At 39.2% G+C, this 12,278-nt stretch overlaps 1 protein-coding gene, 1 long non-coding RNA gene, 3 other non-coding genes and 2 pseudogenes across 5 annotated transcripts; 2 read left to right on the forward strand and 5 right to left on the reverse strand.

Annotated features, from left to right (window-relative positions):
- Positions 1-58: 58 nt before the first annotated feature.
- LOC130497346 (U1 spliceosomal RNA) lies at positions 59-211 on the reverse strand. Its single transcript, XR_008936342.1, has one exon. It is a non-coding gene; the product is annotated as a U1 spliceosomal RNA (small nuclear RNA).
- A 173-nt stretch (positions 212-384) lies between these two features.
- On the forward strand, positions 385-1,073 carry LOC130496775 (uncharacterized). The gene is made up of 2 exons (XR_008935939.1): positions 385-782; positions 869-1,073. It is a non-coding gene; the product is annotated as an uncharacterized LOC130496775 (long non-coding RNA).
- A 304-nt stretch (positions 1,074-1,377) lies between these two features.
- Positions 1,378-1,538, reverse strand: LOC130497191 (U1 spliceosomal RNA). Its single transcript, XR_008936202.1, has one exon. It is a non-coding gene; the product is annotated as a U1 spliceosomal RNA (small nuclear RNA).
- A 1,100-nt stretch (positions 1,539-2,638) lies between these two features.
- Positions 2,639-2,792, reverse strand: LOC130497373 (U4 spliceosomal RNA). Its single transcript, XR_008936364.1, has one exon. It is a non-coding gene; the product is annotated as a U4 spliceosomal RNA (small nuclear RNA).
- Positions 2,793-3,063: 271 nt separating this feature from the next.
- Positions 3,064-3,242, reverse strand: LOC130497260 (U1 spliceosomal RNA; annotated as a pseudogene).
- Positions 3,243-4,128: 886 nt separating this feature from the next.
- Positions 4,129-10,694, reverse strand: LOC108812793 (topless-related protein 3). Its single transcript, XM_018585157.2, has 25 exons — positions 10,537-10,694; positions 10,349-10,453; positions 9,809-10,102; positions 9,463-9,621; positions 9,212-9,386; positions 8,978-9,116; positions 8,776-8,888; positions 8,555-8,690; positions 8,345-8,454; positions 8,141-8,210; positions 7,974-8,047; positions 7,791-7,886; positions 7,623-7,715; positions 7,376-7,503; positions 6,840-7,074; positions 6,575-6,745; positions 6,406-6,480; positions 6,101-6,235; positions 5,892-6,002; positions 5,647-5,826; positions 5,388-5,516; positions 5,180-5,275; positions 4,905-5,087; positions 4,600-4,763; positions 4,129-4,528 (listed from the first exon to the last, which is right to left on the reverse strand). Exons 2-25 carry the CDS (start codon positions 10,426-10,428, stop codon positions 4,327-4,329), a joined length of 3,348 nt encoding a protein of 1,115 aa, XP_018440659.2. The 5' UTR covers positions 10,429-10,453; positions 10,537-10,694; the 3' UTR covers positions 4,129-4,326.
- Positions 10,695-11,623: 929 nt separating this feature from the next.
- Positions 11,624-12,278, forward strand: part of LOC130495584 (lon protease homolog 1, mitochondrial-like) — a 2,378-nt pseudogene continuing 1,723 nt past the window's right edge.

Raw genomic sequence — 12,278 nt, forward strand, 5'->3', positions numbered from 1 at the left:
GTACTTTATGTTTACACTTCAAAGATACAGCAGGGCTATAAATGTTTAAAATTGAATGGTAGGAGCCGAGCGTCCCTCTGCCACAAATAACGACGCAGGCTCTTCCCACTTGGGGAGACCTTAAGCTAAGCGCCCCTCCTTAGTGCAATGGAGGTCACTAGCCTAGGCCACTTGTCTTCTTGATCACGAGTCGACCCGTCCAGGTAAGTGATTTGCTCGTTGTGCATATAAGTACACTGAACGAACACCTGTAAGAAAACTAGCATATTGTAATGCTGAACAACACATTAAGACATAAGTCTAAATCATATTAACTTAACTATTTATTGTATCTGCATATTAGTAAAATAATATATTTATTCTATATAACTTACTTAGATTTATGGATTGATTTCCACAGAATAGTTGTTTTTTTTCAGTAAATATTATTTGGATTATGAACTCATGAATCCTCCTCTCCTCTGGTGTTTGAGCAACAGATATATGGCTGAGACACTGTTTTGTCTGTAGCCGAGAAACTACGTGACCTTCTTGCCAATGGGTGTAGTATGTATAAAACTATCTTCATCTCTCAGTAAAAAAAAATCCCACAGTTGGAGAATCTTACTGTATATGATCGAGTCTTGTTGCTTATTAGCTTCGGAGGAAGAGAGTCCAAAAAATTCCTCCAGTATAGCTGCTGACCCTTTGTTGTCTTCCTTTATTTCTCCAATGGCGGATGGACTTTTCATTTCAGAGACGAGTTCTGCCAAAAAGACATCAAACCAGAGTTTGCCTGAACGGTATGGTATTGGTTTTCATCATCCTCAGATTGGCTTTTTCCTACATTCACTCTCTGATTGTTCTTGTATTGACTGGATATTTACAGGAGTGTTGAGAAGAAGTCGCTTTCTGCAGAGGATCACAGAGAAAAGTTGAAACAGAGCGAGTTCGTCCAAGGAGTTTTCTGCTCCATGATTCTTGATGATGATTTATAAAGGAAGAGATAAAATAAATAACGTTGTCTACGAGTATTAGATCATTCATCTGTTGGAACAAATGTAATGGAGTTGTTGTTTATTTTCAACAAGTGATATGGTGGAAGGATAACCAAGAATAATGTTAGAGAAGCTTTGTATTGAAAGAGTCAAAAGAGATACATGAATAATGAGTATTATTTATCTTATTGAACACATTTTTTCTTTGATGAACTCTTGGTTTGTCTGCAGACTGTAAGAAAACAACAACAGCAATGTATGGTATTTTGATCATTATATCTACACTGAGTTCTGTTCTTGATTCTTACTATGGGGTTTGTATATAATCTCTTAATATTATAATTCATAGCGCACATCCATAGCTTATGTTAAGCAAATATTTAGAGACCGATAAGGATGGTAGGAGCCGCGCGGACGCAGGCTCCCTCTGCCACAAATAATGACGCAGGCTCTCCCACTTGGGGAGACCTTAAGCTAAGCACCCCTCCTTAGTGCAATGGAGGTCACTAGCCTAGGCCACTCGCCTTCTTGATTACAAGTTGACCCCGTCCAGGTAAGTGATTTGCTTGTGCTCTCCCCTTCTCCTTTTATACTCTTCTTAGCAAGTCCTTCCCTTTAAGTGAAACCAATGTGGGACTTTCACACATCTCTTATTCACGAGCTTTAGAGACGGCAAATTGTTGGGTTTTACACACATGGGCCGGACGCTAAAGGCCCAAGTTAAGTATTTGGTAAACTACTCTTGGTTAAGAGCATACATGCCAAATTGAACCTAGAATGCTAGCTTTTAACTATCAACCATCCAAACGTTCCTTGCAAAATTGAAACGATTGAATCTGATTTGTATTTTTTACTTACATAGTCATGAAGCCGTAAGAACATTTAGGTTCAACTATAAACGGAAAGTATGCATTACAAGATTAGCATGCAAACAATCTGCATGGACTATATAAGTAACCCAACATTAATCCAAATGTACCTAAGAGAAGGATTCAAGAAACACTAAAAAAGAAATTAGATTAGCTATGGTATGCCTGCAATAATGTTTACACTTCAAAGATCAGCAGGGCTATGGTATGAACGCGGCTGCTATACACACGAGCAAGGCCCCTCTAACTTAAGTGTTTGAAGCCCTTTTCTTTTACATTTCTGGATACGCACCACTCTGACTTATCCCTCCCATACAGTATTTTGTTTCGTATAGTGGATCAAATGTTATATTCGATCAACAAAACGCCACATATTAATTTGTTTTTGTGATCTTTAATGAAATTTTGCTGATCCCTACGTTACCAAAACTACCCAAAGTTCTTGAAGTCTGAACTTTATTTGTTTGTGAGAGAGAATACAAACTGCAGATTTGCTCTGATGATTCTTGTCTTGACATGATTTTACAGGAATGTTGTTATGCAGTGTCTTTCAGCAGAGTATAAAGCAGAGAAAAGTTGAAACAGAGCGAGTTTATGGACTTTCAGTTCCACCATTCTCGATGGCAATAATTTATAAAGAAGAATATTCTTGTAATTTCGGTACATTTGTTAGATCATTCAGCGATTGATTATCATGCAACAGAGTGGTTAAAGAGATGCGTAATGAAGAGACCAGAGAAAGCAATAAGGCTTTCCAAAATACATGAAAAAATTTGAACTAAAAGATTGCAGGGCTTTACCCACGAAGGGAGCCCTTCCAAAAATTCTCAGAGTCATAGGTCAAAGCCCAAGATCAATGAGGGGGTTTGGAAATAGTTTTCAACCAGCAATAGACGCGCCTCGGCTAGTACCTCATTAGCTGCGTCATTGCCCCAAGCGCAAAGATGCTTTTTAACTTGCGTAAGCCTCTTAGTTTTATAGTCAAACAAAACCAACCTACTTGGAACATCTTTCCGATGTGGGATATTAGAAGTAGCTTGACCTACCCCAAAGCTATTACTATAAACTTTCATCCTGAGTGTGTATACAATTGTTATCGAACTACCTTTTTTCCGAAAAGAAAACAATTTAACATACAATCTTTGAATAACTTGTTAAGAAAGAAAGTAGAGAATTGCAATGCAAAACTAACATACTTTAAAACTAAGAATGGATGGTAGGAGCCGCGCGAACGCAGGCTCCCTCTGCCACAAATAATGACGCAGGCTCTCCCACTTGGGGAGACCTTAGGCTAGCGCCCTCTCCTTTGTATCCTCTCTTTTGTGCAATGGAGAGAGATCACTAGCCTAGGCCACTCATAATTTTGATCATGAGTTGACCCCGTCCAGGTAAGTGATTTGCTTGATCTCTCCCCTTCTCTTTTTATACTATGCTTCGCGAGTCCTTCCCTGCAAACGTAAGCGATGTGGGACATCATCACAAGCTTTAAACAGCAAAATTGTTAGGTGTTATATATACGGGCTGGACACTACAGGCCCAATTAGGTGTGTGGTAACCGCTCGTGTTAAAACTTAAAAGCATACATGGATTGTATAGTTAGGGAATGTGTTTAAAGAAGATAAATTCCGAAAGAGCATAGAGATTGAACACACTATGGGAAGAAGTAGTTCACTAGAAAGTCCAAACAAATGTATATTTGGAGGCTGGAGATCAAATATATGGGAAGTGGGTTTTCTATACTGGGTTCGAAAGCTATTCAACAACAACATCGAATACATACAAGTGTCTTGGGACGCAAGAAAACACTTGCAGGTGAAAACAGAGGAAGGCGAGATGATTCTGCAGAAGATACTACTGAAACTGATGAGACCATAGCTGCTGGTAAAGCTAAACCCACTTCAGAAAAAGGATAGTTTTTTTCTGGAAAGCGCTGGAGTTCGACTCAAGATACTCATCTCAGTGCATAGATTGAAGACGGCGCTTGAGATGTATAGGGTCCGTTGATCGGAATCTTAGATTAACTTAGAATTAAGAATCTAATGAAATGTTGGATAAACACTTACTTACCCTTGAGGCAAGTAGGCGGATGGAGAGATATGACATCTTAATCTATGAGTGTATGCGTCGAACACTCCAATGTTACCATCGCAGAAAGTGGTGTAGACCAACTGGCTGTTTCAGCTCCATGATTCTTGATGATGATTTATAAAGAGAGAAAAAATAACCTTGTCTACGAGTGTTATATCAATTTCTCCCCCAGAGACCTTCACTAAATAGTCATATGGTCTTATACAAACTTTATTTCTTACCAATGTCATTGTCTTAACAATCTTCAAACTAAGACTACATTCGAAGACCTAATACCACTGCTGAAACCTAAATAATAATCAGTAACAAACACTAACTAATCAACAAACCTGAAGAGTCAATATTTGAAACTAATTACATGGATAATTATGAGTAAAGCCATTATAGTTCGTTCATCTTTGTAACTGTTCTTGAGTTTGGTTGTTTGTGGTGGATGGCGACGTGTTGATGGCTTCAGAGGGTGGAACCATCCCCCATTTGCCTTCAGCCTCGCTCGGTTCTATCACCTTAACAGACCCATCATTCAGACCAACAGCAAACTGGTTTGGCTCTTGAGGGTGAGCCGCCACAACTAGAGGAGACAAGCCTTGGTTCCTGTGAAAGAAGAGAGAGTTAACATAGAATTAGAATGAAGAATCTAATGAAATGTTGGTTTAAGCACGTACCCTTGAGGAAAGTAGGCAGATGGAGAGATACGACATCTTAACCTAAGACTGTCTCCGTCAAACACTCCAATGTTACCATCACGGAAAGTGGCGTAGATCAACTGGCTGTTGCAGGCATACACTGCTGAAGATATAGGAGCAGACAACGAGTCTTGAGGAATCCACTGATACATGGAAACAAGAAAAACATAAGTCACTACAAAATTCAGAAAATAGTTAAGAACTCAGGTCTGTGTATGATCTTGCATTTCTAATTTTGGTGTTTATATATCTACGGACATATAGAGAGATGAACTCATACGTACCTGTCGGATACATTCCATCTTGGAAGCATCAAATATCGCTAGTTGTGTCTCGTGGACTGCAAGGATACGGATCTGATCCACATGAAACTGTACACGCGTGTCTCCACTGGCGGCTTTTCCTGCTGGCATTTGTATTGCTACGGATTTTCTCTTCTCCCATGTGTCAATGCTCCAAAAGCATATCTAAGAGAAGACAACAACAAGAGTTAGCATCCTCTTGGTAGAAAATTGAGCAAGGTTTTTTTTCTGCAACAACAAGACGCAGCATAACGCACCTGAGCATCAGCACCAGACGAAACCAAGATATTGAGTGTTGTCGAAAATGCTAAGCCAGTGATGCGTTTCTGGTGACCCTTTAGCTTTGATTTGACCTGGTGAAAGACAGATGCAAGTGAAGTGAGTTCGTTCATATAGTTTTGGGGTAACATCTATCAACTGTAAAGCTACTTTAATTGGCAATGGTTGGTATTATCGACTACTTACCTCATCCACTCGGACATTGTAGATGTGAATAGTGGAGTCCTCCATTCCAATGGCAATGATGTTGTTGTCCTGAGGATGGAACGCCAAAAATGTTGAAGCCGGTGGAGGTTGCATGAATGTTGTCATCACCTATGAGGCCGACAGATATTTTTTTTTGAAATATTAGAACAACCACCAAAGGGGTTTTATAGTATGAACGTCAGAACATTTTCAGCTAGAGCTTGTGGTTTTAGTGGTCTATTTACAAGTTCAGATATACCTTAAAAGTCATCATGTTGAACAACGAGACTTTTCCTCCAGCAGCAGACATGACGTATGAGTCGTTCTTAGAGAGAGCGATGCATGGGTTAGACTCTTCAAGGTTTACACCAGAGACATCGTTGGCCATGAGAAGACCACTGTTTGGTTGCCATTGCTGAGGAGCAACAGCAGTAGTTGCCTGCATAGTTAATGGTACTTAGATATAGCCGTACAAAGCTCTCTCTAACTCTCTTATATGCTTACCTTTCCACTAGGGTTCTGCTCACTGCGAACCCACTTCCAGAGCCTCTGAATACCGTTCAAACCCAGAGCCAAGATTCCAGCGCCGGAATTAGTATACAGAAGCCGGACGACCTGCTTTGCCACGCAACAGGAGAAACATAAACCTTAGTAGTTTTTTTTTGTTTCAAATTATAAAACATTTTTTTAGGAAAGTTAATTAGGCAAACCACCTTTACGGAAGAACCAGCGGTATCGGGTAAAGTAGCCTGGCGACACTGGGCATGGTCCAATATTTCAGCTAATTGCCAAGGTCTTGGTTTGTCCGTCGAGTCGTCTATTCTTGGCTTCGGGGGATCAATTCCATTCTTGAGGATTTGCCACAACAGAAGTAGATCGGTAATTCTTCTAAACATAATAAGAAAACCGACACCAAAATGCTATACCCAGGATTTTCACAAATGAGATTTAATTTCATTTTCTAGCGACAATCCAGAACAGAAATAATGATTTATAAAAACGGCTAGAAAAAATTTACCAGGATAGGTGAGGGTCTAACAGGAGAGCCTCGTTCTATTTTACAGCTGACAGACGCAACAGGAGCACCAGGAACCTAACAGAATACCAAAATGTGTAAACCGAGACATCTTGCTACAACAGCGGATGTTAATAAAGAAAAAATATACTACAAGACTGAGAAACATTACAGCTTTGGTTAAGGAAGAATCGACTGGATTCCTCATCGTTTCAAAAGCAGAAGCTTCCATGGCTCTCAGAGATCGGAAACCAGCTGTGTTTGCTAGGATCTTAAATCCGTTATCTGCCGTAGAAACGGCTAGAAGATTACCTTCCCGGTTAAATCTCACACGAGGAAGAGCCTGACGTTGAGACAAGTTAGTATACAAATCTGGAAAGATCGAACACCTAAGCAACAAGCCATGGGAGGAAAAAAAAAGAATCTGTGGGACTAACCGGAAGTCCACCCTCAGCATCAGTGCTAGTCAGAACATTGATGTTGTCCATATCCCAGAACTTGACTTGCCCATCTTCACCAACAGCCAGAAAGTGGTTCTTTGAGGTATCAAACTGAACCACACCAGCCAATTTTTTATGAAACCCAAGATAGGTCCTTTTAATCGACCCTTCACTTTCATTCCACTCAACTAGGAAAAAATCTCCATCTTTACTCGTTCCACAAGAGAACAATCTGAAGAAGAAACACGATATCATAAAGAACTAAAGCAGAGCAATGAAAAATGTATCTTGAAAACATATGGATTTGAGTTGTTACTAAATCAGTAAAAGATGCTCAACATTTGGGAGAGAGAAATGAGTATTTTGGGAGAAAACAGAAAAGAAAATCAAAGAGACAAGTCAGTGCCTTTAGGAATAAATAAATCTTAATGACAACCTTTAACATTTTAGGTACTAGGTATGAAGAATAAAGAACGATTTGATAAGCGAGTTTAAAGGATTGGAAATAAACTATTATGAATTTCAGATCGTACCTAGACCCATCAGCGCTGTAAAGCATCGTAGTACACCATTTACCGGGAGCATCATAGTCAACTCTGGAACCCATATTGTCATAAAGCCAGGCCTTTATCTTCCCATCTATGGCCGTTGAAAATATGAACTGAAATCCAAATAAGAACAGAAGTCAGTAGGCAGGATCTACTAAAAGAAATATTGTCATCTACTTTTAGTGTTCTTTAAGCAGATGGAGAAACAATATATGATGATAGAATGCCACACCTGAATGTTCTCTTTGTGATGAGGACAAATGGAATAAACAGGAGTCTCATGACCTTCAAAGGTAAAATGCTTTCGACCTTGAACATCCCATACCTGTTCCACATATATCAAGTTAGATAGCTGCAGTAGATATGTCTATCAGTGAAATCCTGCGATTTATTTACTCACCTTGATTAGCTTATCGTCTCCGCAAGTAACTACGCATAGCTGTCTGTTCGGAATAGCGAAAGCCAAGTCGTTCACAGCACCCACATGGGCATCGATCTGTGAGAAAAAAAAGAGAGATACTTTCATGAGATATTATCACATTGCATTCCTTATCATGCGGAATATGATCTAACGTATGCTCACCTCAGCATGCTGGCGAAGATCGTTAGGTCCAGAGAAAGCATACAAGTGAACAAGATGTTTCGAATAGGCAACCCCTGCATAAGAAGAGATTACATTGGCCTTTTTTGTTCACTCATTTTGATACCAGAGACTAACTAAAATCAAAGAATGCATGAAGAGAAGCTTACCAATGAAATTTCCATCTGGACTCCATGCAACACGGGTGACTGAAATTGGTGTTTCCTTAGCTATCAAAGCCTGAGCGAGACACAAAAAATGGTAAGTATAAGATTCTAGGACAACTATCAGTTCTCATTTCAAAGATACATTTTAAAAATCAAGACCTTTAGATCAAACACATAAACTATAAAATTATTAGCTGTCAGACAAACCTGAAACTGATTTGTGAATTTAGTCATATCCCATACTTTGAACGGCCTTGAAACCAGCTTCTCTCGAACAGCGAGTTCCCACAATGTGATTTCTCCCGTCGCAGATCCGACTGATGGAAATCAAACGGTCATTCAGAACACGAACAAATAACAGAGATATAACTTCAAACTGAGTTTAGAATTTGTATTCTAAGTTTCAAACCACCGTACCGAGAAGTAACGTATTTTGCATAGGGTGAAACTCCATGCTTGTCACAGTTGCCCCTTGATGCAACGCTAGAGCCACCTTTAATGGCAAGTCTTCCGGCGACCATGGAGCTTGTTGCCTAGGAGCAGGATATGTCACCTGGAAGCGAAAAATGCATGGAGTTTTTGAGAAAAAATGCAAGAATCGTACAAATAGCTTCTAGAAAGAAAATTAATTATATTACCTCCTCCACAGATGGGGCAGGGCGGAGACGCTTCATTAGTTCATGATCCGGATTCTGATAATCTACTATACCTGGAGTTGCTGGTGGTGTTCTTGGTCGCTTCAAGATTGCCACTTTTTGTAAGAAAAGTAATTAGTCTTAGAAGGATATAAACAAGTGCTTACTGACAAGTACATAACCAAAAAATGTATCACAAACTAACCTTGATTCTGATGTAGAGGCATAGGCGCAGGTGTAACAACGGCAGCTTGGACAGCAGAAGCACCAGAGGCAGCAGCCATCCAACTAGCTAAAGCGCCAGCATTAGCAGCAGCAGCAACAGCAGAACCAGGAGGAAAGGGCTACATTTAATACAAAATAACAGATTTACTAAAATATTAAATATTTGCACGATTCAGAAACATGAATAGAGCAGTCAAACGTTGAGGTTTCTTACACCATGAGCTCCAAGTGACGGAAAAGCTGTTGGCTTCGTCAAAGTTGTAACAGGCTGATTGACTGATGAAGGTGCCAGAGGACCATTGGGAACTGCGCACGTGTGGTCTGTGAATAGAGTTTTAATATCTGGGTTTGGCCTAGGATTTTTGCACAGCTGGTGCTGCCAATTAAGACTGCAAGAGAACATGTTCACAATGAATCCAGCAACATATTCTATGGTCATCATGAGAAAAAGAAATAGAAACACACCTTTGATTAATGAGAGTCCGCAGTCTGGAAGATCGTAATGTAGGGAACGTCAATTTGTCACGAAAAAGAGGATTTGCTTCGATTAGTTTCTTTACTTCTGCTAGCATCACGGTCCGAGCTGTTTTAGTGTCTCCGTATTTGGAAAGCTGATCATTTTCCCTGGAATTTGATAGAGAATCAAATTGTCCAATATCATTGATGTCAAATTCAATCCACAAAGGCAAATAATCAAAGAATATAAAAAAAATCTTGAACTGACACTAATCAATCACATTCTCATAGTTTCCAAATTCCCTCTTCCATCACAAGAGAAATGTATAGATTAAGTAGAATCCATAAACCGTACCTGAAGTTCTGTAAAGTTAAAAGCTGAGTGATCTCTTTGTAGAGATCCTCGTTGAAAGTGGAGAAGACTCTCAAGTCCTGCACCAATATCTCAACTGCTTTGGCCTTATCTTGCCGATCAAGAGCCTCGAGATACTTCTGCTTCCTAATCTCGAAGAAAATCTTCATGGAGTATCTGTTATCATCAACCTTGGTAAAGCCAGACAAGTACTTCTCCACTTCATCCCACTCTCCAGCAAGAACTTTCTCGTCGAAGTACTTTGTGTTGAAGAAGAACCCTGACTCTTTCTCTAGCCTATCAAGCAACAATTTCAAACAATTAGGCTAATTAAACAACAAAATCTTAAGAAAATTAAATTAAATTAAATTCCGCTCTACTCTGATTCAAATTACAGAACCATCAATTTTATTTAAATAACTACATAAATTTATTACGCTAATAAAAATCAATACTCAGTAAACAATCATTTCAAAATAGAGTAACAGAGACGAAACAACTTTTTTTTTTTTTGAAATTTTCAATTGAACTTCCTCTTCGAACCTGTGCACAGACTCCTTGAATTTCTCTTCCTCGAGAAACTGCAGTATGAGAAACACCAGCTCTCGGCTCAACGATGACATCTCTCCGAAGCTTCGAATCTCAAATCTAAACGTCAAAATCACAAAATTAAACGATGAAAAATACACACGATTACGCACGAATCCGAGCTCGGTGAGAGGAGCTCTTACGATTCTTATACAAGCCAGACGAAATCACGACGCGAGCTTCGAGAATTTCTAGGGTTTTGAAGAGCTGCGTGTAGAGAAGAATGGAGAGAATAAATAAAGGAGATAGAAGAGAGAGAGAGAGAGAAACTTGACCTCGCTTTCTTGGACGCGTTCTTCTTCGAGAGAGCAGGTCTTACCGACTTATCAGATATAAGCGGAGTAGACTTCGGTGATATCCTGATTTGCTTATAATATAAGTGCAGTAAGGTATCGCCTAATGGAGTGATAAGGAGGATTGGAGATTAAGTGGCGGATTCGAAAACAAAATTCAAATAGTGTGAATATGCTGTGCACACGTCCACTCTGGTGGTCCCCACGTCTTTCTCTCTCTCTCTTGTGATGTCGCTCTCTCACCTCTTGTTGTTTGGCTTTTTCATTTTTCTCCTAATCACCCCTTTTTTATCGCGTTATATATTACATCTCTGACAACGTGTCAGTTACACCGTGGACTATTCAACATCCCACAAGTCACGTCTGCTATTAGAGATATGTTGGGCCGGAAGATGTGTATCTTATGGACCAAGATTGTGAAGTCCGTGAAACCCATGAAGACCCTCAAGACTAAAAGGAAAAACTTGAAGATCAAGTTAATCTCAAGATATTCTTAGCATATTTACATTAACGTTTAGGAAAGTTATCAATATCTAGTATTAACATTATGTTAATGTTACTACTATATATATGTGTCTTGTATTCCCATATAACAACACAAAATATTCATTCTATTAGAGATATGTTGGGCCGGAAGATGTGTATCTTATAGACCAAGATTGTGAAGTCCGTGAAACCCATGAAGACCCTGAACACTAAAAGGAAAGACTTGAAGAGCAAGTCAACCTCAATATATTCTTAGCATATTTTCATTACGTGTTTAGGAAAGTTAACATTATCTAATATCAACATTATGTTAATGTTAGCACTATATGTATGGATCTTGTATTCTCATATTGATCACAACACAATAATATATTTATTCTATCTACTTTACATGGTATCAGAGCAGTCGTTTAGGGATCAAAATTAAAGCTTCCGCAAGTTTTAAGATTTGATGATTATGATCATCGGTGGTGTTGACGACGATCAAGAAGATACCGATGATGATGACGACGATGTGAAGCTGTCAACCTCAACTGGTTTTCATGAAGTCAATTGATTGTCATTATTTTTTTTTCTTTTCATTTTCTATTTTGTTATTTGGGTTGACTTTTACTAATTTTCTGGTTGTGGGTTTTATATTACTCATGGTTTGGTCGATGGGTGTTTTGAGAGATATTTGAAAAAGTCTTTTAGGTCAAAAAGAAGGGTTCTCATGGGGTTGTTTTATGAGATTTATTCTATAGTTTAGAATATTCCAAAGTGTTGTTTTCTCATAGTTTGAGATTTATTGGTTATAGTTTAACCATTACGGGGGACTTCTAGTAAAACGCTCAAGATTTTAGGTCAATTTGTTTAGTCTAAGTTACGGACTGTCCGAGATAGGACGATTGTTTTTTTGGAGCTGCAGTTGCGCCCACGGGATGTATTCCCATTGTCAAGACCAAAAAAAAAAAGAGCTGAAGTTTTCATCCTCCTTGTCTAAGTTGAAGTTCATTCCCGAAGGAATCTACTGATTTGTTTTCTTCGATATAGTGTCCACGACATACGTGGTCTACTTTGTGGTTGCAGATTTGCGTGTTGCATCCCACGTTTGTCGTGCGGGGGAG

The sequence above is a fragment of the Raphanus sativus genome, chromosome 6 (genome assembly GCF_000801105.2).
Source record: "Raphanus sativus cultivar WK10039 chromosome 6, ASM80110v3, whole genome shotgun sequence".
Lineage (NCBI taxonomy): Eukaryota > Viridiplantae > Streptophyta > Magnoliopsida > Brassicales > Brassicaceae > Raphanus > Raphanus sativus.

Coding starts and splice junctions, on each gene's coding strand:
- LOC108812793 (XM_018585157.2), bottom strand. CDS start 10,428: ATGTCATCGTTGAGCCGAGAGCTGGTGTTTCTCATACTGCAGTTTCTC. Junction 8,889..8,977: donor GCCTCTACATCAGAATCAAG/GTTAGTTTGTGA, acceptor TCTTACAAAAAG/TGGCAATCTTGAAGCGACCA. Junction 6,003..6,100: donor CCGCTGGTTCTTCCGTAAAG/GTGGTTTGCCTA, acceptor GTGGCAAAGCAG/GTCGTCCGGCTTCTGTATAC.